This window comes from Ceratotherium simum, chromosome 40 (genome assembly GCF_057802395.1).
Source record: "Ceratotherium simum simum isolate JZ-2026a chromosome 40, ASM5780239v1, whole genome shotgun sequence".
Classification (NCBI taxonomy): domain Eukaryota; kingdom Metazoa; phylum Chordata; class Mammalia; order Perissodactyla; family Rhinocerotidae; genus Ceratotherium; species Ceratotherium simum.
Genome location: NC_141939.1, coordinates 919,419 through 946,842, shown reverse-complemented (window position 1 = coordinate 946,842; position 27,424 = coordinate 919,419). Strand labels below are relative to the sequence as shown.

At 40.6% G+C, this 27,424-nt stretch overlaps 1 protein-coding gene across 1 annotated transcript; it reads left to right on the top strand.

The window, feature by feature from the left end:
- The first annotated feature begins 35 nt into the window (after nt 1-35).
- POLR1B (RNA polymerase I subunit B) lies at nt 36-26,480 on the top strand. Its single transcript, XM_004435778.3, has 15 exons — nt 36-245; nt 4,644-4,811; nt 5,064-5,210; nt 6,424-6,556; nt 7,245-7,381; nt 8,145-8,368; nt 9,382-9,553; nt 12,640-12,811; nt 13,553-13,834; nt 14,840-14,973; nt 18,569-18,739; nt 19,361-19,517; nt 22,585-22,781; nt 23,234-23,487; nt 24,402-26,480. The coding sequence occupies exons 1-15, from the start codon at nt 69-71 to the stop codon at nt 25,282-25,284; spliced, it is 3,408 nt and encodes a 1,135-aa protein (XP_004435835.1). The 5' UTR covers nt 36-68; the 3' UTR covers nt 25,285-26,480.
- The last annotated feature ends 944 nt before the right edge of the window (nt 26,481-27,424 follow it).

Below are 27,424 nucleotides of genomic sequence, written 5' to 3'. Positions count from 1 at the left end.
GGCCTCTCTTCCCGGCGCGCGCGCGCGCGCGCGGGGCGGTCGCCGGCGGCCGGTGCGCAGGCGGAGGCATGGATCCCGACGGCCGGTGGCGGAACCTGCCCGGCGGGCCCAGCCTGAAGCACTTGACTGACCCCTCTTACGGGGTCCCGCGGGAGCAGCAAAAGCCGGCGCTGCAGGAGCTGACGCGGGCGCACGTCGAGTCTTTCAACCACGCTGTGCGCGAGGGGCTCGGCCACGCGGTGCAGGTGAGCGCGGAGTCCGCCCCGGCTCCCTCGGGCCTGCGTTCGCCGGCGCCGCGGCGGAGCCCCGGGCGGCCGGAGGCGAGGGGCGCGGCGGGGCTGCAGGAGGGGGTGCGTGTGGGGCGCGGGGCGGGGTGAGGGCGACCCGCGGCCTGGGACGGGGCCGGGGAGGTCCGGGAGGCGGCGGTGAGTGGGCCCTGGGCGGAGCAGGGCGCAGGCCGGCGACAGGTCCCACAGGGATGGCCGGGAGGGCACGGTGTTGTCCCCAGCAGTCGTGCTCCTTCCTCGTGCCAGGCTCAGCGCGGGGCGTAGGCCCTGGCACCTGGAGTCGAGTCGACTAGGGGGAGATGTATTTGTGATTCCTGGATGTGCGTGTGCTCGGGAACCCTGGTGTTTTGTAGGGCGGTTTACGGGTGCTGTGCGTGTAGAACTGGCCCGTGTGGGGTGTGCTTCCGACAACCAGTCACGACCGCACTCGCTTTTTATAGCACTTGAAGACCTACCTATCCAAAACCTCAAAAGGTTCTGAAACCTGTTGGTTGATAGACTGTGATGGGTAAGGTCATCCTTCACTGTTTTCTTCTCTTAGAGCTTTCAACGGAGAAAGTACTGGGTACCTGTTCTGAATGAGGCGGGATTAGGAGGATAAAATGAGGCATAACAGCGAGATTCAGTAGGAAAGTGCAATAGCGTTGTTAGGTGACATTTGCTCATCAGTAAGTTATTGCTCTAGAGGGTAATGGTAGCAGAGTTCAAGTGAGGATGGTGGGGGAAGGACTCATTTAGTAAGCATCCCAGCGGCTCCAGGCACCAGGCTCTGAGGGCGAGGAAGAGGCAGGCCTGTGTAAGTTGCAGTTCTTGCTTTTGAGTGCTCGCTATCATGTTTTGGGAGTGGGGCGGAGGTGGTGGAGACATGAAAGTAGTCACTGCCAATGCTCTTGAGAACTGCTCTGCCAAGGGGTTGTGTAGGGTACTTGGGGAGCTCTAGGGGGTGCAGCTAATCCAGGTTTTTGAGAAAGGGCAGGATTAGATGAATTGAAGGGAAGAGGAGAGTGCATTCTCTCCAGGGGCTGTGAAGGAGCAGAGCTCAGGGGACACTGTCCTGTGGTTTTGTTGGGTAGGATCTGTGTTGTGAGAGACAGGGATAGAGGTAATGTGGAGAGAGAGCTTTGCCAGTCTCTAGTACTTGAACTCTATTTTGTGAATAATATGAGAGCCATTGAGGTTTCTTTGAAGATTAATACTCCCTCATGTTTTTGCAAAAGACAGGACTGGTGGGAAATACATATGTCATGCCTGGACTCCTATTGTATCTTGTCTATGAGAAAAATTATATCTAATTAAAAGTTAACTGGCACTGAAGTTTATTAAAACAATGAAAAAAAGAGTCCAAGATTGAGATGATGAAGGAGGGCTTACTTGAAAATAAAAAAGGATTGGGGCCGGCCTGGTGGCATAGTGGTTAAGTTCACACGCCATTTCGGCAGCCTGGGGTTCGTGGGTTCGGATAGGGACCTACACGCTGCTCATCAAGCCATGCTGTGGCGGTGTCCCACGTACAAAGTGGAGGAAGATTGGCAAGCATGATAGCTCAGGGCCAATCTTCCTCAGATAAATAAATACGTAAATAAATAAATACACACATAAAAAGGAACACATGTCCATGAGAGTTTTTATGAAGGAGTAATATATAGACCAGCGGTTCTCAAACATTTTGGTCCCAGGATTCCTTTCCACTCTTAAGATTCTTGAGGTATCCCAAAGAGCTTTTGTTTATCAATATTTACTCTATAAGAGATTAGAATTGGAGCCGGCCCGGTGGTGTAGCGGTTAAGATCATGCGTTCCGCTTTGGCGGCCTGGGGTTTGCGGGTTTGGATCCTGGGCAGGGACCTGCTTACCGCTCATCAAGCCATGCTGAGGCAGCGTCCCATATAGAACAACTACAACTCTACAACTATGATACACAACTGTGTACTGGGGATCTGGGGAGAAAAAAGAAAAAACAGGAAGATTGGCAACAGATGTTAGTGCAAGGCCAATCTTCCTCAAAAAAAAAAAAAAGAAATTAGAATTGAGAAATTTTAAAAATACTAATTCATTTAAAAATAAACCAATAATATATTTATTTTTTTTATTAAAAATATTTTCTAAAGCAAAAAAGAAATTAGCAGATGAAGGATATTTTTGTGTATCTTTTAAATGTCTGGCTTATTAGAAGACAGCTGGATTCTCATATCTGCTTTTGCATTCAGTCTCTTATGGTATGTTGTTTTGGTTGAAGTACATGAGAAAATCGGGCCCCACACAGATAATCCTGACACTACAGCTTAGCTGGTACCATAATACGATTTGAAAATGTTGTCTTATAAAGCATAGTAAGGTAAGTGACTAACATTTACAGAGGCAAGGGGAAAACAGCCTCTATCATATTTTCTTTGGAGTAGATTCCTCCATTCTGTGAGTCTAAGTTGATATGTCTGTCACAGTCATCTTTTCAGAATACAGTTGATTCCCATTATTCTGGAATTCCATATCTGTGCATTGCCTACTTGCTAAAATGTATTTGTAACCCAAAAATCAGTACTCACCAACATGTGCAGAGTGGCGAAAAATTTGAGTTACCCAGTGCACACGTCCCAACTGAGGTCCAACAAGGCGATGCTCTGCTTTGTCGTTCCCAGCTCTTATACTGTAGATAGGTCTCCTTTTTGAGGTCTGTTCAGTTTTTCACATTCTTGTGCTTTTTGATGGTGATTTTGCTGTTTAAAATGGCCCTCAAGTATAGTGCTGGAGTGCTGTTTAACGTTCCTAAGTGCAAGAAGGCTGTGATGTGCCTTACAGAGAAACATGTGTTAGATAACCTTTGTTCAGTCATGAGTTAGTGCTGTTGGCTGTGAGTTCAATGCTAATGACTCAACAATACGTATTAAACTTGTTGTTAGTGCTATCGAGTGGATTCTGACTCCTAGTGACCCTGTGTACAGCAGAGCAGGACTCTGGCCACTCTTTTTGTGCCATCCTCTCACTTCCGGTGCTGTATCAGACAACGCTCCATTGCTATTCACAGGGCTCTCGTGGCCAGTTTTTTCCGAAAGTGGGCGGCCAGGTCCTTCTTCCTAGTCTGTCTTGGTCTGGAAACTCCGCTGAAACCTCTCCACCATGGCTGACCCTAATGGTATTTGAAATACCGGTGGCGTAGCTTTCAGCATCACAGCAACGTGCAGCCACCACAGTTTGACAACCGACAGACAGGTGTTGTGGTTCCCTGACTGGGAAATGAACCCAAGCTGCGGCGGTGAGAGCCCCGAACCTTAACCAGTAGGCCACCAGGACTGGCTATATATTAAATAGATGTTCTTAAATAGAAACACACATAAAACAGTTATGTATTGATCAGTTGACAAAATGTTGTGACCAGAGACTCACAGGAACCTAAGTTTGTATTTCTTATAAGAGCAGTAGTTCACTATCCACTAATTCAGTGTTTGTGGCAACTTTATAGACCATACCTATCTCAAATAACTAGAATTGACTGAATTGAGATATAGATAGTGCAGCTGTGGCTTTTTTAGAATCTTCTGATCTCCCTTTTTTTTAACTAATCCTCCATCCTTAAATATGAAATATATTAAAATTTTATTTTATAATAAAACATTAAATTCTAAAATAATACCAGCTTTAGATAAAACTCAAAAATTTAGAAAAGGTCAGTTGAGCTCATGTAAGGGTGGAGAACCTCCCTGATATTCTTGATATTCTCTGTTTTTGGCATTCTTGTTATTCTAGCACTAAGGCTAGGAGATTGTTCACGGTTAATGTGTAGGAGAGCTCAGTGGTGCCCCTTCCTCAGAAGAACAGCAAAGCTTCCCCCAGGAAGTGGGACAGAGAAGCAACTGTTACGGAACGAGAAAAACCACCGTGGCCACCACCTTCCCCTTTGCATGGCTGTGGCTCCAGTGTGAGCCCACCGTGGAACGAAATGTGCAAATATCAGCCTCAAGAATGGCATTAGAGTGTCTGGTCCTAACTCAGGAGATGTTTCCATATCCTTGCTCTGTGGGCACCAGTCCCATTTGTCTTGCTCTGTGCATAGATCGTACAAGGTGAGACTAGAGAAGGCAGGCACTTGTTTCAAAGAACAGCTTTATTCTCTACACAACCATATCCCTAGAGCCTACTACAGAATCTGACAAGTAATAGATGCTCAAAAAAGTCTGCGTTAAGGCATTATAGTTTTAGGTACTTAGTGAGGGTATGAGTAGACTGGATGTAGCTTTAAGTGTCTTTAGATGTGTCACATTGGCACTGTAGGCAGCAATGTAGAAAACACATGGGATTTGGAAGTCTTAGTGAAAAAGTGCCTTGGAAATGCAAGCGATTAATCATGTCTATTGTATTTCAGGCTATACCTCCCTTTGAATTTGCTTTCAAAGATGAGCGTATCTCTCTTACTATTGTGGATGCTGTCATCAGTCCACCCACCGTTCCAAAGGGGAGCATCTGCAAAGAGCTCAACGTTTATCCAGCGGAATGCCGGGGCCGAAGGAGTACCTACCGGGGAAAGTTGACAGTGAGTGCAAGTGACAGTGTGTGGCTCGCACACTGTACATTTTTGAGAATAAGGCTGGTGCCTAATAAAGTTTATACCAGAATTTTGCTTTCTTAGTACTGTCATCCAAGAGATCTCATCTTTTAAGTTAAAGCATAAAATCATTTACTTTATGGTCTCCTTCCTCACTCTTTTAAAAAACTCATTTGTTCTTGTAGATCCAGATATTTTCTTTTCTCTTAACTAATTTTTTTCTCTCTTATTTTCATTTAGGCAGATATCAGCTGGTCAGTGAATGGAATCCCAAAAGGAATCATTAAACAGTTTCTTGGCTATGTTCCCATCATGGTGAAGTCCAAGCTTTGCAACTTATACAACCTTCCTCCAAGAGCCCTCATTGAACACCACGAGGAGGCAGAGGTAATTGAAGCGTCAGTGCGCCGAAAGGCCAGGTGACAGTAGAAGAGGCCTGAGTTGGGAGTGAGAAGACGTGAAGCTTGTCAGTGGGAGTCAGTTTTTCTTTCTCTGCTTCAATTTCTGGATAGGTAGAATGGGGCATTAATATCTTGTCTGCATACTGTGGAGGGCTCGTAATGAAAAAGTGGCTGTACAATTAAAGAATATTATAGGGGAAGAATTGGTAATTTTTTCCCTGATTTTCTGAATGATACATATTTAGAGATGTATTTGGTTTTTTTTAAGCTGTCTTAACCCACAAAACTATTGTCTAAAACGTCTGCTTTACCATCAGTAAGACACTGTGAGCATATTAAGTGCTTCGTATACCTTCCCTTCAGCGTTTCTTCAGCTGTGCTAGGTGGCTCTGCAGTACTGAGTTGAGGTAATGAAGACATACAGACTCGGCCTGCAGTAGGGAGACTGTCACGTGGTGGGAGGAGGGTTTTGGTGTCAGATCAGGGTTTGACACCCAGCTGCTCTGCTTCCCAGTTGTGTGGCTTCAGGAACTTTAGTCTCCCTGAACCTGAGTTTCCTCTGCTGAAAATGGGCACACAGCTGTCCCACTCATTGGTATGAGGATTAAATGTTAATGATAACATAGCGCACCTAGCATGATATGCCTGCTTCATGGTAGGCAATCAGTATATAGTAGCTCTTTATTTATTACGGCAGTGTGATATTAACTGGAGCTATTACAAATATTCTCCTCTTTAGCTAGTCTGAATTTCCAGTTTCCAGAGCTTTCATACACTCAAAAGTTTTTTAATTTACTTGGGAAACTATACTCATTTGGAAACAAAAGGGTTATAGTTTTCATCTTTAGACTTCTCTTTGGAGTAAGCTTTTTTTTTAAATATCATTTGACGACTGAAGTCATTTTAGGGGACAGAAAGGCAAGTTAGATCAAGCCTGTCTAGTAGAGGGAAGTACCCTGATTTCCTTCTATACTTTTCTCCCGGGTCCCTAGAACCTTTTTAATGTACTTGAGATGACTGTTAATTGACACACTGACAGTTTCCAAGGGATGTGTAACCCCTTTCGCCTGCATGCACCTCTTCTGCACGTGGTACTGCATCTAGCTAGGAGTGAGGTGGATGTCTGCAGTTAGTCAGTTTCATGTGTACAGTTAGTGAGGTATCTTTGTTTAACAAACTATAATTCATCTCTTTGGCAGGAAATGGGAGGCTATTTTATAATCAATGGCATTGAGAAAGTTATCCGAATGTTGATTATGCCTCGAAGAAATTTCCCCATTGCAATGATAAGACCAAAATGGAAAAACAGAGGGCCTGGCTATACTCAGTATGGTAAGTTGTAGTGGTTTTTGGAATGTTCTTTTAGAAAACTTTTAAGCCATTTTTTAAAAAAGTAGGTGCATCTAGGGGCCTGCCCTGTGGTGTGGTGGTTAAGTTCATGTGCTCCACTTCGGTGGCCTGGGGTTCAGGGTTTGGATGCTGGGTGCAGACCTACATACCGCTCATCAAGCCATGCTGTGGCAGCGTCCCATATACAAAGTGGAGGAAGATTGGCACGGATGTTAGCTCAGGGACAATCTTCCTCAGCAGAAAGAGGAGGATTGGCAGATGTTAGCTCAGGGCGGATCTTCCTCACAAAATAAAATAAAATAAAATAAAAATAAAATTCTGCTTTTCCTATTTGAACTCTTGGATCAAGCCACCATCTCTTGACCAGACTCCACAGGGTGCTGGGGATATAAAGTGCTGTAAGACATGGACCCTGCTCTGGACGGAAACTTTGAAGTTTCATTAAATTCACAGCTTCAGTTACTTTGAGTGGTTTTCAACCCAGGGAGATTTTGCACCCTAGGGGACATTTGGCAAAATCTGGAGACATTTTTGGTTGCCACAGTCTTGGCTAAACTTAGTGATTTGGCTCTAATTATTTCTAAGAGGGTAAAAATAATTCAGAAAAAAAATAATGATTGAAGTAATTATAGTATTATGGAGTTTTTGACTTTTTGCTTTGTTTCAATAGGAGTTTCAATGCACTGTGTGAGGGAAGAACATTCTGCTGTCAATATGAACCTTCACTACTTAGAAAATGGCACAGTTATGTTGAACTTTATTTACCGGAAAGAACTGTTTTTTCTTCCTTTGGGATTTGCACTTAAGGTGTGACTTACTGAATATATTTCTTTTGTTATGAAGAGATTCATTGGAGGTCGTGTCCTGTGCAGGACACAGATAGGTTCTCCTCATCAGAGTTCGGGCTTACTAGTTATCGCCTGCTCCACAACAAATTACCTCAAAATTCAGTGGCTTAAAACGTCACTGAAGATTTCTCCCTCAAGGTTTCTGTGGTCAGGAATTTGGAAGTGGCTTAGAATTCAGGCAGTTCTGGCTGGGGGTCTCTGGAGGTTGCAGGAGTGTCAGTAGGGCCTGCAGTCGTTTAGAAGGCTTGACCAGGGCTGGAGGATCTACTTCCAAGGTGGTTCACTCGTGGCTGGCAGGTCAGTGTGGGCTCTTGGCAGGTCTCAGTTCCTCTCCACGCGGGTCTTTTCAAGGCTGCTTGCGGCAGCTGTCTTGTCCCCGAGAGTTAGCCGAGAGACCAAGGTGGAAGCTGCCATGCCTTTTATGACCTAGCCTTGAGTCACACATTGTCTTCCTCACCATTCTCTTGGTCACATAGGCCAGCCCTGATTCACTGTGGGAGGAGACTCCACAGGTTGTGAATACCAGGAGGTGAGGATCACTGGGGCCATCTTGGTGTCTATCATACAAGCAATGCCCTTATTTTGGAGAATTCACTTCAATTCAGCAATAGTGGAGTGGTCATTTTTCTTGGATATTAAAAAAATAGGAGATAAGTGTTAATGAATTAGATGGTTTAGTTATTATTAGCTATTAAAAAGAAACCCTTTTTTTTCTATTCTAGGCACTTGTCAGCTTTTCCGATTATCAGATTTTTCAGGAGCTCATCAAAGGAAAAGAGGATGACTCTTTCTTCAGGAACTCTGTTTCTCAGATGTTAAGGATTGTAATGGAAGAGGGTTGTTCCACACAAAAACAGGTCCTTAACTATCTAGGTGAACGCTTCAGGGTAAAACTCAACCTTCCTGACTGGTATCCAGATGCGCAGGCTGCAGAGTTTCTGTTTAAGTATGTGTACTTCTGTCTGCCCTGTTCTAGAGGGGTGGAGGGTGCCCATCGGTTCTTTGTATTGAGGTACTTGGGTGAGTCATCTGGGAATCGGAGTGGACCTGGGGGTAGAATTCTGATCTAGCAAAGTAGGGGCTAGCTTTGTTTCTGTTGCCATCCTCACCTTTCTTTCTTTTTGTGGTAGCTTTATTTTACGGTACTTTCTTTTATTTTGAAATAACTTCAGACTTCAAGAATTGCTGCAGAAATAGTACATTAGACACATTCACTAGTTGTTAACACTTTTACTACATTTGCTTTATTTCTTTCTCTGTACGTAGATAAACGTTTTTCTTTCTGCACCACTTGACAGTTGCCTGCATCTCGTCCCTTTCTTTCCCCAAGGCAAGGACTTTGTCTTATGTAACCACTGTATAATCATTAGACAAACCCTGCTCTAGACCATCGCTGTCCCCTATATAGCCATGAGCCACATGATGAGCACTTGAGTGGCCAGTGCAACTGAGAAACTGAATTCTTTTTTTGTGTGTATGAGGAGGATCAGCCCTGAGCTAACATCCATGCCAATCCTCCTCTTTTTGCTGAGGAAGACTGGCCCTGGGCCAGCATCCGTGCCCATCCTCCTCTACTTTTTGTACGTGAGATGCCTGCCACAGCATGGCCTGATAAGTAGTGCATAGGTCCGTGCCCGGGATCTGAACCTGTGCACCCTGGGCCGCCGCAGCAGAGGATGCAAACATAACCACTATGCCACCAGGCCGGCCCCCTGATTCTAAATTGTATTTCATTTTAATTAATGGAAATTTAAATAGCCACATGTGTTGTGTTGCTACAACGTTTGCCAACACAGCTCTAGACTTTGTGACTATATTCTCTTCTTTTGCTAATATTGCCAGTAAAGGTAAAAACCAATTTTTTGGAAATGACTAAGGACTTTTAAGTAAGCATGAATTGGGGGCCTTGGTTAGTAGGACATGAAGTAGTGTTAACAGTTTTTCTTTTTATTTGGACAGCCAGTGCATCTGTATCCACTTGAAATCCAATACTGAAAAGTTTTATGTACTTTGTCTCATGACTCGGAAGCTCTTCGCTTTAGCCAAAGGAGAGTGCATGGAGGAGAATCCCGATAGTTTAGTGAATCAAGAAGTCCTTACACCTGGTCAGCTCTTCCTCATGTTTCTGAAGGTAAATGCACGCTGCCCTCACCCTGGGCCAGTTGTACCTCTGGTGGAATGGTGTGACAATATGCAGCAGTATTGTTTTCTGCATGTTTACGTAGTCTCTTTTTTGTATTTTTGTTTACTTAGCAGTAAGGGGCTTAATCAAAGATCCTATTTTATACCAGGTCCAGAAATTTCTTTAATATTTTTTATCTTTAATATTTTTATGTAGGCTAAGTAAAGACAAAATCAAATCTTCATCCTAACATTAATGATAAAGTGTAAATGGCCTATATAGGTACATAGAGTCAATCTTCATTATTCGCAGAGTCTGTATTTGCAAATTCACCTACTTGGTAAAATTTATTTGTACCCCCAATAGGAGTACTCGCAGCACTTTCGTGTCATTCACAGACATGCACAGAGTGGTAAGAAATTGGAGTCTCCTGATGCATATGTTCCCAGCTGAGCTCTAGCAAGGTGATGCTCTGCCTTCTTGTTTCAGCTCTTGTACTATAAACAAGGGTCTATTTAGTACCATATTTTTCACATTTTGTGCTTTTTGTTGGTGATTTTGCTGTTTAAAGTGGCCCACAGGCGTAGCGCTAAAGTGTGGTCTAGTGTTCCTAAGCACGAGAAGGCTGTGATGTGTCTTATAGAGAAAATATGTGTGTTAGGTAAGCTCTGGTCAGGCATGGGTTACAGTGCTGTTGGCTGTGAGTTCAGTAGTGATTAATCAGCAGTATAGAATCAGGTGTCTTTCAACAGAAACACGCACAAAACAAGCTTATGCATTGATTGGTGTCGAAAATGTTGTGACCTGAGATTTGCAGGAACCTAACCCTATATTTCCTCTTGAAGCAATCGTTCAATATCCGCTAATTCAGTGTTCACAGCAATGTTACAAAAACGTAATTATTGTTAATAATGAGAGAGTTCTGTGTGTGTGTCTGTGTATGGGGAGAGAGTGTTGGCATGGCACAAAAATGATTTCATAAGAAAGTTGATTTGGTGGTATTTTATATTTCGAATGTTATCCCTAAAAAGGATTTAATCTAAGAGATAACAGTGGGATGGAAGATGGAGAAGAATGAAGTAAAACTCTCCTAATTCCTTATCTAGTCAGTAAATCTTATTTAAATTCTTACTGAAAGGTAATAACTTTTGTTTCTGTCTGCTCTATCCATAAAATTAGATTGAAAAATTTCAGCAGTCTAGAATTTCCCTGATAAAAATTGAAATCAGGCAGAAGTTTTCTGTTACTGGTAATTTCAGCAACCTTTCGAGTAAAGGCTGGTTTACATTTTGCCTCTACTTAACCTGAAGCATAGTGGGCTCATTGGACCCTCCCGGTGTTAGAAATGTATCTTAAGTTGAGAGGCATTGCTGAGGTGACCTGTTTCAGCAAGAGGCAAAACAGAGAAAGTTGATGAGACTTTTTCAGAGAATTCATTGCTTAAAAGTGTGTACTTTCCTTACCTTTTCGCCCCCCATATTTAAGCTTCTAAATCTCTGAATTTGAGGCACAAGATCTTCAGAAGGTACATGACAGTGACATAATGAACTCCAGACTCTTTAGCCACTTCACTGAGTGTTGCAGCAGCAATTGAGGTGTCCTGTGTGACTCATGTGACTGGTTCAGAGACTGTTTAACAAGGGGTGGGGGGACATTGAAGATCTGCCCTTTCTGAACTTTCATAATGGATAATGTAGGTGCCGCTCCTCATTTCTGTGCTGTCTCCCTCTCTGCCATCCGCATTTGCAGACTGGCCCAGCTTCATACTTCCATACCTTTTACCAGCAAGACTGGTGAACCTCACAGGAAGGCTTCTGAGAGGTCTCTCGCTCGCTTCTGCTTGTACTGATGTGTGCAGGCCGCACATGCAAGTCCCCCCAAGTCTCATCTGCAGTTCCAGATCCCAAAGTGCTAAAACCCCAAAAATGCGAGTTGGCAGCAAAACCTGACCTGAACTGACGGGAGGCTGTTTATAACTTTTATTTATTCTACTTAGTGTGACAATCGGTGTTTCACTGTAGAAGTGTGTTTGATTACAAGCCAGTGCCTCAGTCTGCATCATGGGTATTTTGATGGAGGTTTATGCACCTGTTACCTTACTAAAGTCTGGAAAATTCTTAATACTGAAATACATTTCGCCCAAGGGTTTTCAGTGGTCCTGAAGAAAAGTTTGTCGTGAGGCTTAAATAAATACACAAATTGCCCGATCCTCGTATGTGCCCAATAAATGCTGGTTCCTTGCCTTAGCAAGTTAACTACAAAGAGACAATAGGAAGGCCTCGGCCAAGGGAGAGAAAGTTGAGCTCCTTATTCCTCCAGCCTCCTCCTGTCTGAGGTTACAGCTTTTACCCACGTCTGTTCCTCATCTCTGGGGCTTGCTTTCTTCTTTTCTGTCCCCTTTGTCTTCTCTTCCTTTTCCATTATATTTCAGATTTTATGTGACACTCTCAGTCTTTCCTACGAGTTTGTCAGCTGTCTTGTATGTTGCATGTAATTGGGAGGTTTTGCGCTCTTGAATGTTTTTGTTTTGGGGACAATGGGCTGCTGCTTGGTCTTAAAGCTTTGTTGTTGCCTGTTTCTGGGATTGAAGCTGTTCTGACTGCTTGATAAGAGTCTTTTAATTAAAAACTTTTGTAATGCCAAGGCAAACCAGTTTTGATTTCCATTAGTGTGAATAATCTTGACTGGGAGCGAATTTGCCTCACCCCAAGGGATATTTGATAATGTATGGAGACACTTGGTTGTCACAACTTGGGGAGTGCTACTGGCATCCATTGGTTAAGGGCCAGGGATGCTGCTAACCAGCCTACAATGCACAGGACAGCCCCTCACCACGAAGAACTATCTAGCCAAAATGTCAGTGGTGCCAAGGTTAAGAAACCCTGACCTACAGGAGCTTATAGCTCCTGTTTTAGGAAATGCCTGACCTGTAATAGTACATTGAAAAGCTGTTTCTCGGGTTTATAGTTTGGATATTTTCCATGTCAAGTATATACATTAGTGGGCCTTTGTTATGGATGTCCAGATTATGTGGGAGTAAATAATGAAACTTATAACAGTTAAAACATGTAATTTAAATTTTCTTCTTGTTTCAGGAAAAAATGGAAGCTTGGTTAGTGTCTATTAAAATAGCTATAGACAAGAAGTCTCAGAAGACCAATGTGTCCATAAACACTGAAAATTTGATGAAGATTTTTAATCTGGGAACAGACCTTACAAAACCATTTGAATATCTTCTTGCTACTGGGAATCTGCGTTCTAAAACAGGTGAAATTCAATAGATAGGCTTCATTTTAGTTACGTTTTTCAAATTATTTGCTTAATGTAGATTTATGTGTCACTGAGAGAGGTTCTATTTAAAAGTGAACTTCTCCCTTTCACTAAAGACGGATTTCATGTTGTCAGTTTTGACAAGTGTATGGTAGTCTGAAGGGCTTTAGACAAGGTGTCTCTAGAGCTTAAATCCAAGTCTAATGATCAAATACATTTCCTGTGCCTTCTTCTAGAAAACTAAAGACAACTTAGATCTCTGGGGAAGAGTTACCTAGACAGGTAGTCTGGGAGGGATGTTACACGTGCCCATCAGAATGGCATGGGGAACTTTAAAGAGTGGCAATTGAAGGCCCAGAAATCTGCATTTTTTTAACAGATGATACTGATACAGATTCTTTTAGGACTAACAACTTCTTGTGTATTTTCCAGCCCTCGCTGATTAATCCCATTTAATTTCTTGTTTTTTTATTACTCATTTAATGTTTTCCCACAAAGGAAGTAGTGGTAGAGGAGATATGGAACCAGTCAGGGCTAATACCATTTGTGAGATCTGGAGACTCTTAATACTTTCTGTAAACTCTTCCCACTCATCAGAGCTAATAGGGTAAACTTGATAATAACGCCCTCTATGTTTATAGTATGCTCTGAGATTTTGTTGTCAGAGCCTAAAATAATCTTTTTTTTTTTTTTTTTTTTAAGTTTAGCCCGTTTTTGAATGATTTTTGTTTTATTAAGGTCTTGGCTTCCTGCAAGATTCTGGACTTTGTGTTGTGGCTGATAAGCTGAACTTCATACGCTATCTCTCCCATTTCCGCTGTGTGCACAGAGGGGCAGATTTTGCCAAGATGAGGACCACCACAGTACGCAGGTTGTTGCCGGAGTCCTGGGGTTTCCTTTGTCCTGTGCACACCCCAGATGGGGAGCCCTGCGGTCTGATGAACCACTTAACTGCCATATGTGAGGTTGTCACGCAGTTTGTGTATACAGCATCTATTCCAGCTTTGCTCTGCAACTTGGGTATGTGGTGTTCCGTGATGAACAGTCTTGGTTGAGTGTGGGGGTTTTAACGGGTGCAAACTGTTAAATTATGCTTCTTTGGGAGCTGAGCAGAGAATTCCTGCAAGAGTTCTTTTTACTCTTCTGTGCAGGAGTTGAGCTGCTGTCTTGGGTTCTCTGTAGAAGATCAGATGCATTCTTTGAAAATGAATGAAGGAGAAATTAATGTTGCAGTTTTGTTCTTTCAAAAAAAAGATGGCAAAGCATTTGAAATAGACCAGCATTTAATATTGGAAGTAACATTTTGGGTCACTCTCCCTGCATCTGTTGGGTCCACCACTATATCTCTAGGGAGGAAAGAGTGTCGGTTTGCAGAAAGACAGTTAAAAAGGTTGTCCACACTTGAAGGCCGTTTTAAACAGTGAAGTCACCAACAAAAAGGACAAGTCACCAACAAAAAGGACAAGAATGCAAAACATGTGGCACTGAACAGACTGCAAACAGGATGCTTATTTCCAGTATGAGCTGAAACGAGAAGGCAGATCGTCGCCTTGTTTGACCTCAGCTGGGAATGTGTGTATCAGGCAACTCAAAATTTTCACCAGATGTCCTTGAATGACCGAGAAAGTGCCACTAGTATTGATATTGGGCTTACAAATAAATTTTGGCAAGTAGGCAAATTCACAGATGTGGAATCCACGAATAATGAGGATCAAATGTAATTAGATTTTTTTGGAAAATTAATATATTTACATGGCTCAGAAATCAAAATACAAAAGATGTACAGGAAAAGCCTCCCTTGCATCCCTGTCCCTCTGCTCCTCTCCCCACAGGCAGTCAGAGTCAGTAGTTTCTTGTGTGTCCTTGCTGAAATCGTGTAGAAATACTCAAGCAATACAAAAACACTGGTTTAGAGACAAGATGACTAGGTGTCTAAGATGAAGAAGCAGTTGTTGAACACATCTGGAGGAGATTTTTAATGTTGGAAAAAGCTTTCTGATGTGATCACTCTGTTCATTTCACCAGGGGTCACTCCAGTTGACGGAGCGCCACACCGACCCTACAGTGAGTGCTACCCTGTCCTGCTGGATGGCGTCATGGTGGGCTGGGTGGACAAGGAGCTCGCTCCTAGCATTGCAGATTCTCTCCGACATTTTAAGGTGATCGTGTCTTTGTGAATTGTTTTATCTCGTGATCTTAGGTTTTTGGTCCTTATCTAGTTTTGAGGAAGCCCCAGGGCAGTCTAGAATGGTCAAGGGGTCTGGAGGTCAGAAGCTGATTCTGAAAGTGCCTGTATGTTCCCTCTGGTGGCAGAGTCTTATCCTACCTTGTCCTGACCTCATAGGTTGGGGTCAGCAACAGATATTTGACCTGTATACACTTTTTTGGTAGTTGCATTGAGGCCCTAGTCTGCTAATCTAACCAATTTTAACTTTTTTTCTTTGTAAATAGTAGTGGCATATAGGGCACCTCAAAGTATATTTAATATTTATATTTCAAGCATAAATATTAAAGATATGCAAGATATAAGTCATACCCTGTTGCCTTCTGGGTCTTGAAAACTTATTTTTAAAAAGTCAAGTAGAATGACATTCTTTGAATAACTTATCTTTGGAATTTCCTCCTAACTAGAGTCTTTTGTTGCTTGGATAGTGGCCATTAGAAGAATTGTTCTTTGGCAGCAAGATAAATTGTAGTTCGTGCTCTGTTCTATTTTGTTTAGTTTTGGGTTTTTTAGTTTTTATAATTGCTTTGCTTTGATATAATTTTACACTTAGATAAAGATGTTTGAACACTACAAAGAACTCCCTTTTTCCTTCTGAACCATTTGAGAGTAATGTACAGACATGTCTGTCCCCTTTTCCATAAAGATTTCAATGTATTTTTTCTAAGAACAAGGACTTTTTCTCTTCAATAACCACAGTACACTTATCAGAATCAGGGAAGGTCAGGTTGGTAGAATCCACAGCTGATAATCAGATTATACCAGTTGTCTCAGTAATGTCCTTTATAGCTAATTTTTTCTTCCTGGTCTGGGATCCAGTCCAGAATCAAGTGTTACATGTAGTTGTCATGTTGCTTTAGTCTCCTTTAATCTGGAACAGTTCCTCAGCCTTTCCTGTCTTGACTTTTTTTGAGTACAGTCAGTTATTGCATAGACTATCTCTTAATTTATGTTTGTGTGTAGCTTCCTCACAATGAGATTCAAGAAATCATTTTGGGGCCGGCCCCGTGGCTTAGTGGTTAAGTCCGCGCGCTCCGCTGCTGGCAGCCCGGGTTCAGATCCCGGGCGCGCACCGACGCACCGCTTCTCCGGCCGTGCTGAGGCCGTGTCCCACATGCAGCAACTAGAAGGATGTGCAGCTATGACCACAACTATCTACTGGGGCTTTGGGGGAAAAAATAAATAAATAAAATTAAAAAAAAAAAAAAAAAAAAGAAATCATTTTGGGGGGCACATGGTGTTGGCCTGTCCCGTGACTGGTGATGTTAACTTTGATCACTTGAAGGTTGTGTTCTTTAGGTTAGTCTGCTGTACTGTTACTAATTTTCTCTGTAATAAATAATTTGTGGAGAGATATTTGGAAGCTGGGTGAAGGCCCTTTTCCTCATCAAATTTTCACCCACTAGTTTATGAATTCTTTGCACAATTATTACTATTCCATTGATGATTCTTTGCTGAGTTAATTATTACTGTGATGGTTGCCAAGTGGTTGTTTCTTAACTCCATCATTTGTTCTATGCTTATTAGTTGCCATTCTGTGAGGGAGAGTTTTCCTTTTTCCTCCATTTATTTATTTGTTCATTTATTTACATCGGCATAGATCTATAGATGCTTGTTTTATTTTGTGAGTATTCTGTTACTATTGTTTATTTTGATGCCCAAATTGTATCAGATTTGACCCTCTGGACCAGTCCCTGTGGGTTTGTGTTTTGTTTTGTTTTTGTAAATATGCATAACAGAATTTACAATTTCAGCCATTTTCAAGTGTATGGTTCAATGGCGTTAAGTACATTCATCTTGTTGTGCAACCATCACCCTATTCGTCTTCCAGACTTCTTCATCATCCCACACTGAAACTCTGTACCCAGTCAACAGCAACTCCCCACCCCCCTTCCCCAGTTCCTAGTGACCACTCTTCTGCTTTCTTTGTCCATGCATTTGACTTTGCTAGGTACCTCATATAAGTGGAGTCACAGGGTATTTGTCCTTTTGTGTCTGGCTTATTTCACTTAGTATAATGTTTTCAAAGTTCATCAGTGTTGTCGCACGTGTCAGAATTTCATTTCTTTTTAAGACCGAGTAATATTCCCTTGTATGTATATATATACCACGTTTTGTTTATCCATTCATCCATCGTTGCACACTTGGGTTGTTTCCACCTTTTGGCTATTGGGAATAATGCTGCTGTGAACATGGGTGGACAAGTAACTGAGTCCCTGCTTTCAATTCTTTTGAGTATATATACCTATAAGTAGAATTGCTGGATCATACAAAATTCTATGTTTAATTTTTTGGCATTTTTGGAGAAAAATTATAAGCCATATCAGGTGTATTATATTAATTCATTCCCTATTAATGATCATTCTCTAATAATAGTGATGAATAATGAGTTTTAAATTCCTGGAATAAATCCCACTTGGTCATGGTGTATTCTTTTCTTAATATTTGAGAAATAGTGATGCTTTCTTAAATATCAGTAATTTATTTAAGATTTTTAAAATTGACATTCCTAAGTCTCTGATTTATAAAAAGGATTAGAAAGTTTTCCATGCCCAGAGCAGTTTGTAGAGCACTGGGTATCTGATCCAAAGTTTGCTAGAATTCCCCGTGAAACCATCTGGCTCTAGTGCTTTCTTTGGTGGTAATTTCTCATACCTTTGTTTCTAATATGGAAATTAATCTTCTTTAAGCTTTCTACCTCTGTCGAGGTCTGTTTTAGTAACCTGCATTTTATCCATTTCATCTTGGTTTCTTAGAGATATGCAAAGCAGACACATGATTTTAAAATTTTGTTTCAGTGGTTTTTCCCCCCTTGTCATTTCTTACTCAATATATTTGTAGGCCTCCCCTGGTTTTTTTTTTTCTTGATTAGGTTAAGTAGTGGGTATACGTCCTTGGGTGTTTTTTTTTAAGAACTGAGAATTGATTTATTAATTTGAACCTTTTCCTGTACTCCACCTCCCTAATTTCAGGTTCTATCTTTATAATTTCTTTGCCTGTGCTTTTTTTTTTGCTTTATTTTGTTCTTTTTTTAGCTTTTGAATTGAGAATTTAATTCATTTATTTTCATTCATCTTTATTGTTAGTGTTTGTGAATCCTCATAAGTTCTGATATATAGGTTTCATTTTTTTTCAAATTTCTTTAATTTAGATTTGTATTTCTCCTTTCACCAAGTAATCGACTATATTTTACACATCAGAGGACAGGACTTCATTTAGTATGTCTACATGCACATTCTTGGTTTACCTTCCCCCGGTCTCAGTCATTACTGGTTTGCCTGATAGTAGGGCTGAGCTACCAAGAAAGTAGAGCTTTTGCCAACTCTGGATATGGGGTGAGTGGCATTCCGTGTGGGGATGAGACTGGCCGGGCACTAGGTTTATTACCTGCATAACTTAATTTAATTTCTTAAGATACTGCTTTTCACATGTGATCTCCTTCCCCATGCTACCCACCTCCTAGGTGGCAGGGGGATAGATGTAAAACGCATCATTTATTCTTTATTGAATTCTTTTTTTGTTGAAAACAGGTGTTGAGAGAAAAAAGAATTCCTCCCTGGATGGAGGTGGCCCTTATCCCCATGACAGGAAAACCAAGTCTGTACCCAGGATTGTTCCTTTTTACCACCCCTTGTAGACTGGTACGGCCTGTGCAGAACTTGGAATTGGGCAGAGAAGAGCTAATTGGAACCATGGAACAGGTACCTAGAGCGTGTGTGATTGGTGGGTGTATGTGCTTGTGTAGTTACAACCTTGAGAGACTTAGTAACTGTTGCTTTTTTAAAGTGTTATTCTTTAATAACAATTTTGCATTTGAAAGGAAGTCAGAACTTATTTTCTGCCTCCTCTGTGACCGGCACGAAGCAGTTTTCATGTGTTACCTCACTACACTCGCACATCACATCAAACCAGAGAGAGGGCTGGTCGTCGCATTCCCTGCCTTTCCCATCCTGCCCAGCTCCCAAAAGCTCCTTGGCACCTGGCTCTGCCTCAGGTGATGAGATTGAAACATTCCATTAGACTCCACTCACAGTCTTTGCCTATATCTTTGCAGTTGCAAAACTGTGGGCTTTATACCATTTAAAAATTTCTTTCTTCATATCCCCTGAGCAGCGTAGATTCTGAATGAAATATGTAAGGCAAGTGGTGTTTCTTACTGGAAGTTTCCTTGTGCTTCACAGTGGATCCCTTCAGTGTTCATGATGCTGGGTGGGGAAGATTTTCTTTCAAGTCTTGGAGTATTAAACTCTCAGAGATGGTAGAGTTAATATGTTAGCTGTCAGTTTTGTGCCTTGAACTTCCTCATCCTTCCTCTTTCCCAGATCTTCATGAACATTGCTATCTTTGAGGATGAGGTTTTTGCTGGTGTTACCACCCATCAGGAGCTCTTCCCTCACAGCCTGCTGAGTGTGATCGCCAACTTCATCCCTTTCTCTGATCACAACCAGAGTCCACGGAACATGTACCAGTGCCAGATGGGTAAGATGGAGTGGAGGTGGTGGTCCCATTTATAGAAGAAAAGTGCTTGTAACTTCTGTGATTTGAAATAATTTCAAACTCAGAGAAAAGTTGCACGAATGGTACAAAGAACTCCCATAAACTCTTTATCTACATTATGTTAACATTTTGCCCCATTTCTGTTGTTTTCCATTTGAAGATAAGTTGCAGACACAATGCCCCATTACCCCTAAATATCTCAATGTGTGTTTCCTAACAACAAGGATGTTCACTTAACGTAACCAAAGACAATTATTAAAATCAGGAAATTTAACATTGATATTATTATACTGTTTTATAGTTCTTATTCAAATTTTGACTAATTGTCCCAAAAATATGGCTTATGGCAATTTTTCTTTTTCTGTGTAGCACCTAGTCCAAGATCACACACACATTATATTTAGTTGTCATATCTTTTTAGTCTCCTTTAAGTTAGAACAGATTTTTAGCCTTTGTCTTTTTTGACATTGACATTTTTGACAGAAAAGGTCATTTATTTTGTAGCATCAATTTGGGTTTGTCTGAGATCTTGTGATTCAGATTTTGAAGAATACAAGCCATTATAGTCACCCACATCAGTATCACTTCCAGTGCTCTTGATTCCTGCCTGATGATTCAAGTTTCCATGGCGTGTAATTTCTGTTCAGCCTGAAAAACTTCCTTTAGCATTTTTTTTAGTTGCAGGATACTGGCTACAGATTCTCTTAGTTTTTATTTCTCTGAAAATGTCTTTAATCTTGACTTGAAGGAACTGGATATACAATTCTGATTTGGTAATTATTTCTTTTCAGCACTTAAAAGATGTTATACTGTCTCTTCTTGGTCTCCGTTATTTCTAATTAGAAGTCAGCAGTTATGTGTATTGTTGTTTGCCTGTATATAACGTGTTATTTTTCCTCTGTCCTTAAGAGTTTCTCTTTATTTTTGGTTTGTAGCAGATTGACTATGATACGTCTAGATATGATATTCTTTGTGTTTGTCTTGCTTGGGGTTTGCTGATTTTCTTCAATCTGTAAAAAATATTTTTAATCAAATTTGTAAAGTTTTCTGCCATTATTTCTAAAAATATTGCTTCTACCTCATTGTCTCCTCTCCTTCTGAGATTTCAGTTATGCATCATGTGTGTTAAAACTTTTGATGTTGTCCCGTACGCCATTTGGTTTCTGTTCTCTTTTTCCATCTTTTATTCTTTCTCTTCTTCAGATTGGATCATTTTTATTGATCTCTAATCACATTCACTGACTTTTCATTCTATTTCAGATATTGAATTTTTCAGCCTAGAATTTTCATTTGTTCTTTTTTATAGTTTCTATTTTCTCTGAGATTATCTTCATTGTAAACATATTTTCCTTTACATTTTTTTCTTTTTTGGTGAGGAAGATTGGCTCTGAGCTAACATCTGTTGCCAATCTTCCTCTTTTTGCTGAGGAAGATTCACCCTGAGCTAACATCTGTGCCAACCTTCCTCTGTTTTGTATGTGGGACACCTCCACAGCAAGGCTTGATGAGCGGTATATAGGTCCGCGCCCGGGATCCGAACCCATGAACCCCAGGCCACTGAAGCGGAGCAGGCGCACTTAATCACTATGCCACCGGGGTGGCCCCTCTTTTACATTTTTTAACATAGTTTTAACAAGTGTTTTAAAATCATCATCTGCTAATTCCAACATCTGGGTCATCTCAGGATCAGCCTCCATTGACTGCATTTTTTCTTGAGTATGTTTTCCTGTTTTCTTCGTATGTATACTAATATTGTATTGTATCCTACACATTGTGAATGATATATTTTAAAGATTGTGGATTCTATTTATGTTCCTCTGAAGAGGATTGGTTTTTAGATTTAACTGGTAGATAACTTAACTGAACACAGCAGTTGAAGCACACTCTTCTAGCCTTAGGTGGGCTGCTTGGATCTCTCCCACGCATGCATAGTTCAGGAGTCCACCAAGGATTTGGACTCAGTTTATATGCAGAATTTAAGGCTCTCCCTTTGTGGTTCTCTGCTCTTTGAAATCTCCCCCCTTACTTTCTAGTTGCTGTCCTGCTCTGAACTCTTGGTTCTTCAGGCCAGTAAGACTGTGGGTTTCTATCTGAGTTGTAGCTACTACACTGACTGGGCCATCAGGCAAAACAAAAATAAAAACAAAAGCATTAAAAACTGAAAAAGCTGGAAACTCACCCAGTTTAGTTTTTGTCGAAGTGTGAATTCCTCTCTAGTTTCTGACTACTTTTTGGTTACTCTCCAGTGCTTTCAGGTAGTGTGTATATAAGTATGTGGTTGGTTTTTGTTTTGTATTTTTCTGGATCACGTATTAAGGGTGGTCTTATAGGAGTAGCCCTCTATTACTGGAAGCTGGACGTCTCTTTTTCTGTATTTTTAAAAAATTCCACTATGTATATATTTTACATATATAAATACAAATATATTTATACAAATTATGTAAATTACACTACTAAAAATATTTGTTTTTAAAATCATTTTGTTTTGAATTGGTTCTCTGTACTGTAAAATAGTACAAAGAAGTCTTAACCTACCCCCTATACCCCACTACCCAGAATTAACAAATATTGACATTTTGCTCTGTATGTATGTGTGTATGAGAAAGTAATCTAATTAGATAATAGTTACTGTCCCCTTTTCACCCCTTCTCTCCCCCAGTAGTAATACCTTACAGTTTGTATATATCCTTTACATCCTCTTTTTATGCTTTTATTATATTACATGTGTCTATAAACTAGGTATAGAATTGTTTGGGATGTGTTACAAATGTACATAAATAGTATCTTTTTTTAAAAAAAATAGTATCATATTAAATGTCATTCTGTACTTTTTCCCACCCAGCATTGTTTTCATGGTCTGGTCACAGTGATGCATGTAGGTCTACTTCCTTGTCATGCTATATATGTCATGCTATATGTAGTAAGCATAACCACCATGATTGTCTTATTCATTCCACTATGATGAATATTTAGTTGTTTCCAATTTTACATATCATTTTTTTAATCAAGGGGCTTTAAAAAAATGCTAAAGTATTTTTTCCCTTTGTAGGTAAGCAAACTATGGGCTTTCCACTTCTCACATATCAAGACCGATCAGATAATAAACTGTATCGTCTTCAGACTCCACAAAGCCCTTTAGTGAGACCATACATGTATGATTATTATGACATGGATAACTATCCAATTGGGACAAATGCCATCGTTGCTGTTATTTCTTACACTGGCTATGATATGGAAGATGCCATGGTAAGTTTTACCAAGAGATGAAGTTCCATTGTTTTTAATTTTTAACTTTTTTGTTTACTGTGAGATCACTGAGGGAATATCTCTGTGTCCCTGAGTGCCTAGTATTTGGCGTGTGAGTGTTCTGTTAAATGGTTAATTCCTGTTCTAAGTTGAAAGTGGCAGGCCTTGAAAGATATTTACTGATATTCAGATACACATGTATCATGCATATTTGAGTGTGTAGTATGAGTAGATGTTGTCTTGGATGTATCTACCTTTTCTTTTTGTAGTTTTAAGCCATTTATATGTGTCTGGGTTTCAGTAGTTAGTATAGGTGATTTGGAGAATATGGATAGATTTTTTAAATCAAATGCCAGTTATCCTAAATCAAGTATTATAATTCTAACCCCTTTTATTTTGAAAATCCTCATTTGGCCTCAGTCTCTTAAATTAATGATTCTTTGACCTTGTAGATTGTAAATAAGGCCTCTTGGGAACGAGGCTTTGCCCATGGAAGTGTCTACAAGTCTGAATTCATAGATCTCTCTGAAAAAATTAAACAAGGAGATGACAGTCTGGTATTTGGAGTCAAACCTGGTGACCCACGGATTGTGCAGAAGTTAGATGATGACGGCTTGCCATTTATTGGAGCACAACTGCAGTATGGAGATCCGTATTACAGCTACCTGAACCTCAACACCGGGGAGAGCTTTGTGATGTACTACAAGTAAGTTTGGATATCCAGTGCTATTTTTTTTTTTTTTTTTGTGAGGACGATTAGCCCTGAGCTAGCATCTGTTGCCAATCTGCCTCTTTTTGCTGAGGAAGATTGGCCCTGGGCTAACATCCGTGCACATCTTCCTCTGCTTTATATGGGACTCAGCCACAGCATGGCTTGACAAGCGGTGCGTCAGTCCGCACCCGGGATCTGAACCTGCAAACCCCAGGCCACTGGAGCGGAGTGCGGGAACTTAACCACTACGCCACCAGCCTGGCCCCTACCCAGTGCTATTTTTAAAGGCTATTTCCCGGTGGAATTGCTGGAGGTCGATGAAAGTTATAACAGGAGAAGTTTTGGAGAAAATATAAGTGGTAGCTCTGTTACTGGCTCAGTCTGAATTGGCGTTTCTGAAATGAGACAGAGCTCTGTGTCTGTTGTACTGCCCTGGTTTTTCTATGTCTTGTCAGTCTGTTACAGTTAGAGTTATCTTTGATTTGTTTTAAAACTAGATTATTCAAATTTGATCCTCTCTCTCATACATGTTGTTAGGAATGTTTCCTAGATAAAATGTTGAGCTCCTTATGCCTCTTATTAAAAATAAGAGCATAAATAACTTTATTTAACTGTGGCCCTTACAGTTTTGTTTCAGTGTTGGTTATCAATAATAGGTCTTCATTTTAGTTTTCGGTTGCCTCTGTTGCTAGTGTTCTTTCGGAGGAACTGAGTTCTGTAGTGAACATAATCAGTAGCCCTATTCGTAAATACTTTTAGGGACAATAGCTCTCTTTTACTGGAGAATAGAGGTAAGGATAAGTTTCGCAAATATTCTTTATGAAGCGCTAATTATATCAATAAAACTTAAGTATCTCCATAAGTTTAAGCAAATAGTTTGACTGTTTGTATGGTTTATTTTTTCCTAGGAGTAAAGAAAATTGTATTGTGGATAACATCAAAGTGTGCAGTAATGACACTGGAAGTGGGAAATTCAAGTGTGTTTGCATCACGATGCGAGTGCCTCGGAACCCCACCATCGGAGATAAATTTGCCAGTCGTCATGGGCAGAAGGGCATCTTGAGCAGATTGTGGCCAGTTGAGGACATGCCCTTTACCGAGAGTGGGATGGTCCCAGACATTCTCTTCAATCCTCACGGTTTTCCATCCCGCATGACCATCGGTATGTTAATTGAAAGTATGGCAGGGAAGTCTGCAGCTTTGCATGGTCTCTGCCACGATGCTACACCCTTCATCTTTTCAGAGGAGAACTCAGCCTTGGAATACTTTGGTGAGATGTTAAAGGCTGCTGGCTACAACTTCTATGGCACCGAGAGGTTATATAGTGGCATCAGTGGGATAGAACTGGAAGCAGACATTTTCATAGGCGTGGTTTATTATCAACGCTTACGCCACATGGTCTCAGACAAATTCCAAGTTAGAACAACAGGAGCCAGAGACAAAGTGACTAACCAGCCTATTGGGGGAAGAAATGTCCAGGGTGGAATCCGTTTTGGGGAAATGGAACGGGATGCTCTTTTAGCTCATGGTACATCTTTTCTCCTTCATGACCGCCTCTTCAACTGTTCTGATCGATCGGTAGCCCACGTGTGTGTGAAGTGTGGTAGTTTACTGTCTCCACTGTTGGAGAAGCCACCCCCTTCTTGGTCTGCCATGCGCAACAGAAAATACAACTGTACGCTGTGTAATCGCAGTGACACTATTGACACTGTCTCTGTGCCTTATGTTTTCCGGTATTTTGTAGCTGAACTGGCAGCTATGAACATCAAAGTGAAACTGGATGTCATTTAACTTGATGCTGGCCTTTTGGGTTAGGAGAATGATCAGATTAAAACAAAATGTAAACTTTAGTTCAGTGAAGATACTAGGTTACTCTGGATCTTTTTCAAGGGTGTGAGAGCTCTCAACCAAGACCTGACCACTAAGATTTCAAGGTTTTGGAGTCTCCCTGGTATAATAACTACTGAAGTTGATTTTCAATATATTTGTTCAAAAATTCCACAAGTATCTTCTTTGAAAATGATACACTGATAAATAGAAGGATATGCAGGGAAAAGTCTTTCCAACCCAAGCTTCTTTGTATCCTGCTTTCAACAGGCAGTGACTGTCAAACATTTATTTGTCCATCTAGAGCAGAGCAGCCCAATATAATGCAAGCCATATATGTAATTTTATATTTTCCTATATCCACATTAAAGTAAAAACAAAAGATAGAACTATTTCTTAACAGCTTTATTGAATTGTAATTGTTATACAAAGAACTGCACATATTTAATGTATACAGTTTGATGGATGTGAACATATGCATACGCCTGTGACATGACTGCTACAGTCGAGGTAATAAATGTCACCTCCACAAGTTTCCTTGTGCCTCTTTGGGTTGTGTATTTTTGTCTGTCTCTTTTTGGTAAGAACACTAAAGTTGACATCTACCCTCTTAAATTTTTAAGTGTACGATACAGTATTGTTAACTATAGATAACAAGGTTGTACAGCGGATCTCTAGAATTTATTCATCTTGTCCAAGTGGAACTTTATACCCGTTGAACAGCAACTCCCCATTCCCTTCTCCCATCAGCCCCTGGTAACCATCATTCTACTCTCTGTTTCTATGAGTTTGACTATTTTAATACTTCATATAAGTTGATAATGCAGTACATATATATGGCGTATTTTCTTTATCCAGTCATCTCTTGATGGACATTTAGGTTGTTTACATATCTTAGAAATAATGTTAATACTACATTTTATTTAATATAATATAGCCAAAATGCCATTTCAACACGTAATGAATATTAAAAATTTACTGAGATATTGTACATTGTTTTTTCATACTAAATCTCTAAAATCCAGTTGCTGTTTTTTCTTTTCTGTGTACAGTATTTCACTGTGTGGATGTACTGTCCCCTGTTGATGGGTATTTGGACTGTTCCATTCTCTAGCTGTTATCAACAGTGTTGGCAGTAAATAACTTTGTATACACTTGTATAGGTGTAAGATGCTTTTTGATGTTAAAAAATGTCCTAAGTGATTCTTTCCTGAGTCTGGCTTTAGGTGTCGGTCACTAATTATAAGGCAGATAGGGCTAGACTGAGAAAAATCTATCCATTTAACGTATATCCTGGCTTTGTTTCATGAAACTGTTGAAAAAAATAAGGAAAAATACCTTGACTCTTGGTTGATACTTCCCCCACCGGTAGTAGAATCCCAGCTAGACTTTCCCACCTCATTCCAGGCTCTCTACCTCAGAAACGCATACCTGAGGTCTGTTGTTCAAGTCTCTCCAGGTTTTATTTAGCAGCACTAAAAAGGGTTAAAAAAAAAGAAAAGAAAAAATTAGCTTCTATTTTAAATTATAGATTCACAACTAAGAAATTGACATTGAGACAATTCACAGAGCTTAGTCATATTTCACCAGTTTTACTGCACTTTATATATGTGTGTAGTTCTGTTCAGTTTTATCGCTTGTGGATTGATGTAACCACAAACATAATCAAGATACAGAACTGTCCCATCACCACAAGGTTCTGCCATGCTATCCCTTTATAGCCGTCCCCATCCACCCGCCACTTTAACCCCTGGCAACCACTAATCTGTTCTTACTCTATTGTTATTTCAAGAATATTATGTAAATAGAATCATATAGTATGTGACCTTTTGAGATTGGCCTTTTCCACTTGACATAATTCTCTTTGTCCAAGTTGTTACATGTATCAATAGTTTATTCCTTTTTATTGCTACGTAGTACTCCACGGTATGAATGTGCCGCAGTGTAACCATTCACCTGTTGAGGGAAATTTTGGTTTTCAGTTTTTGGTGTTTACAAATGAAGCTGCTCTGAACAATCATGTCCAGTTTTTTTGTGTGTGAACATACGTTTTCATTTCTCTGGACAAATGGTCCAAGAATGAGATTGCTGGGTTGTCGGGTGG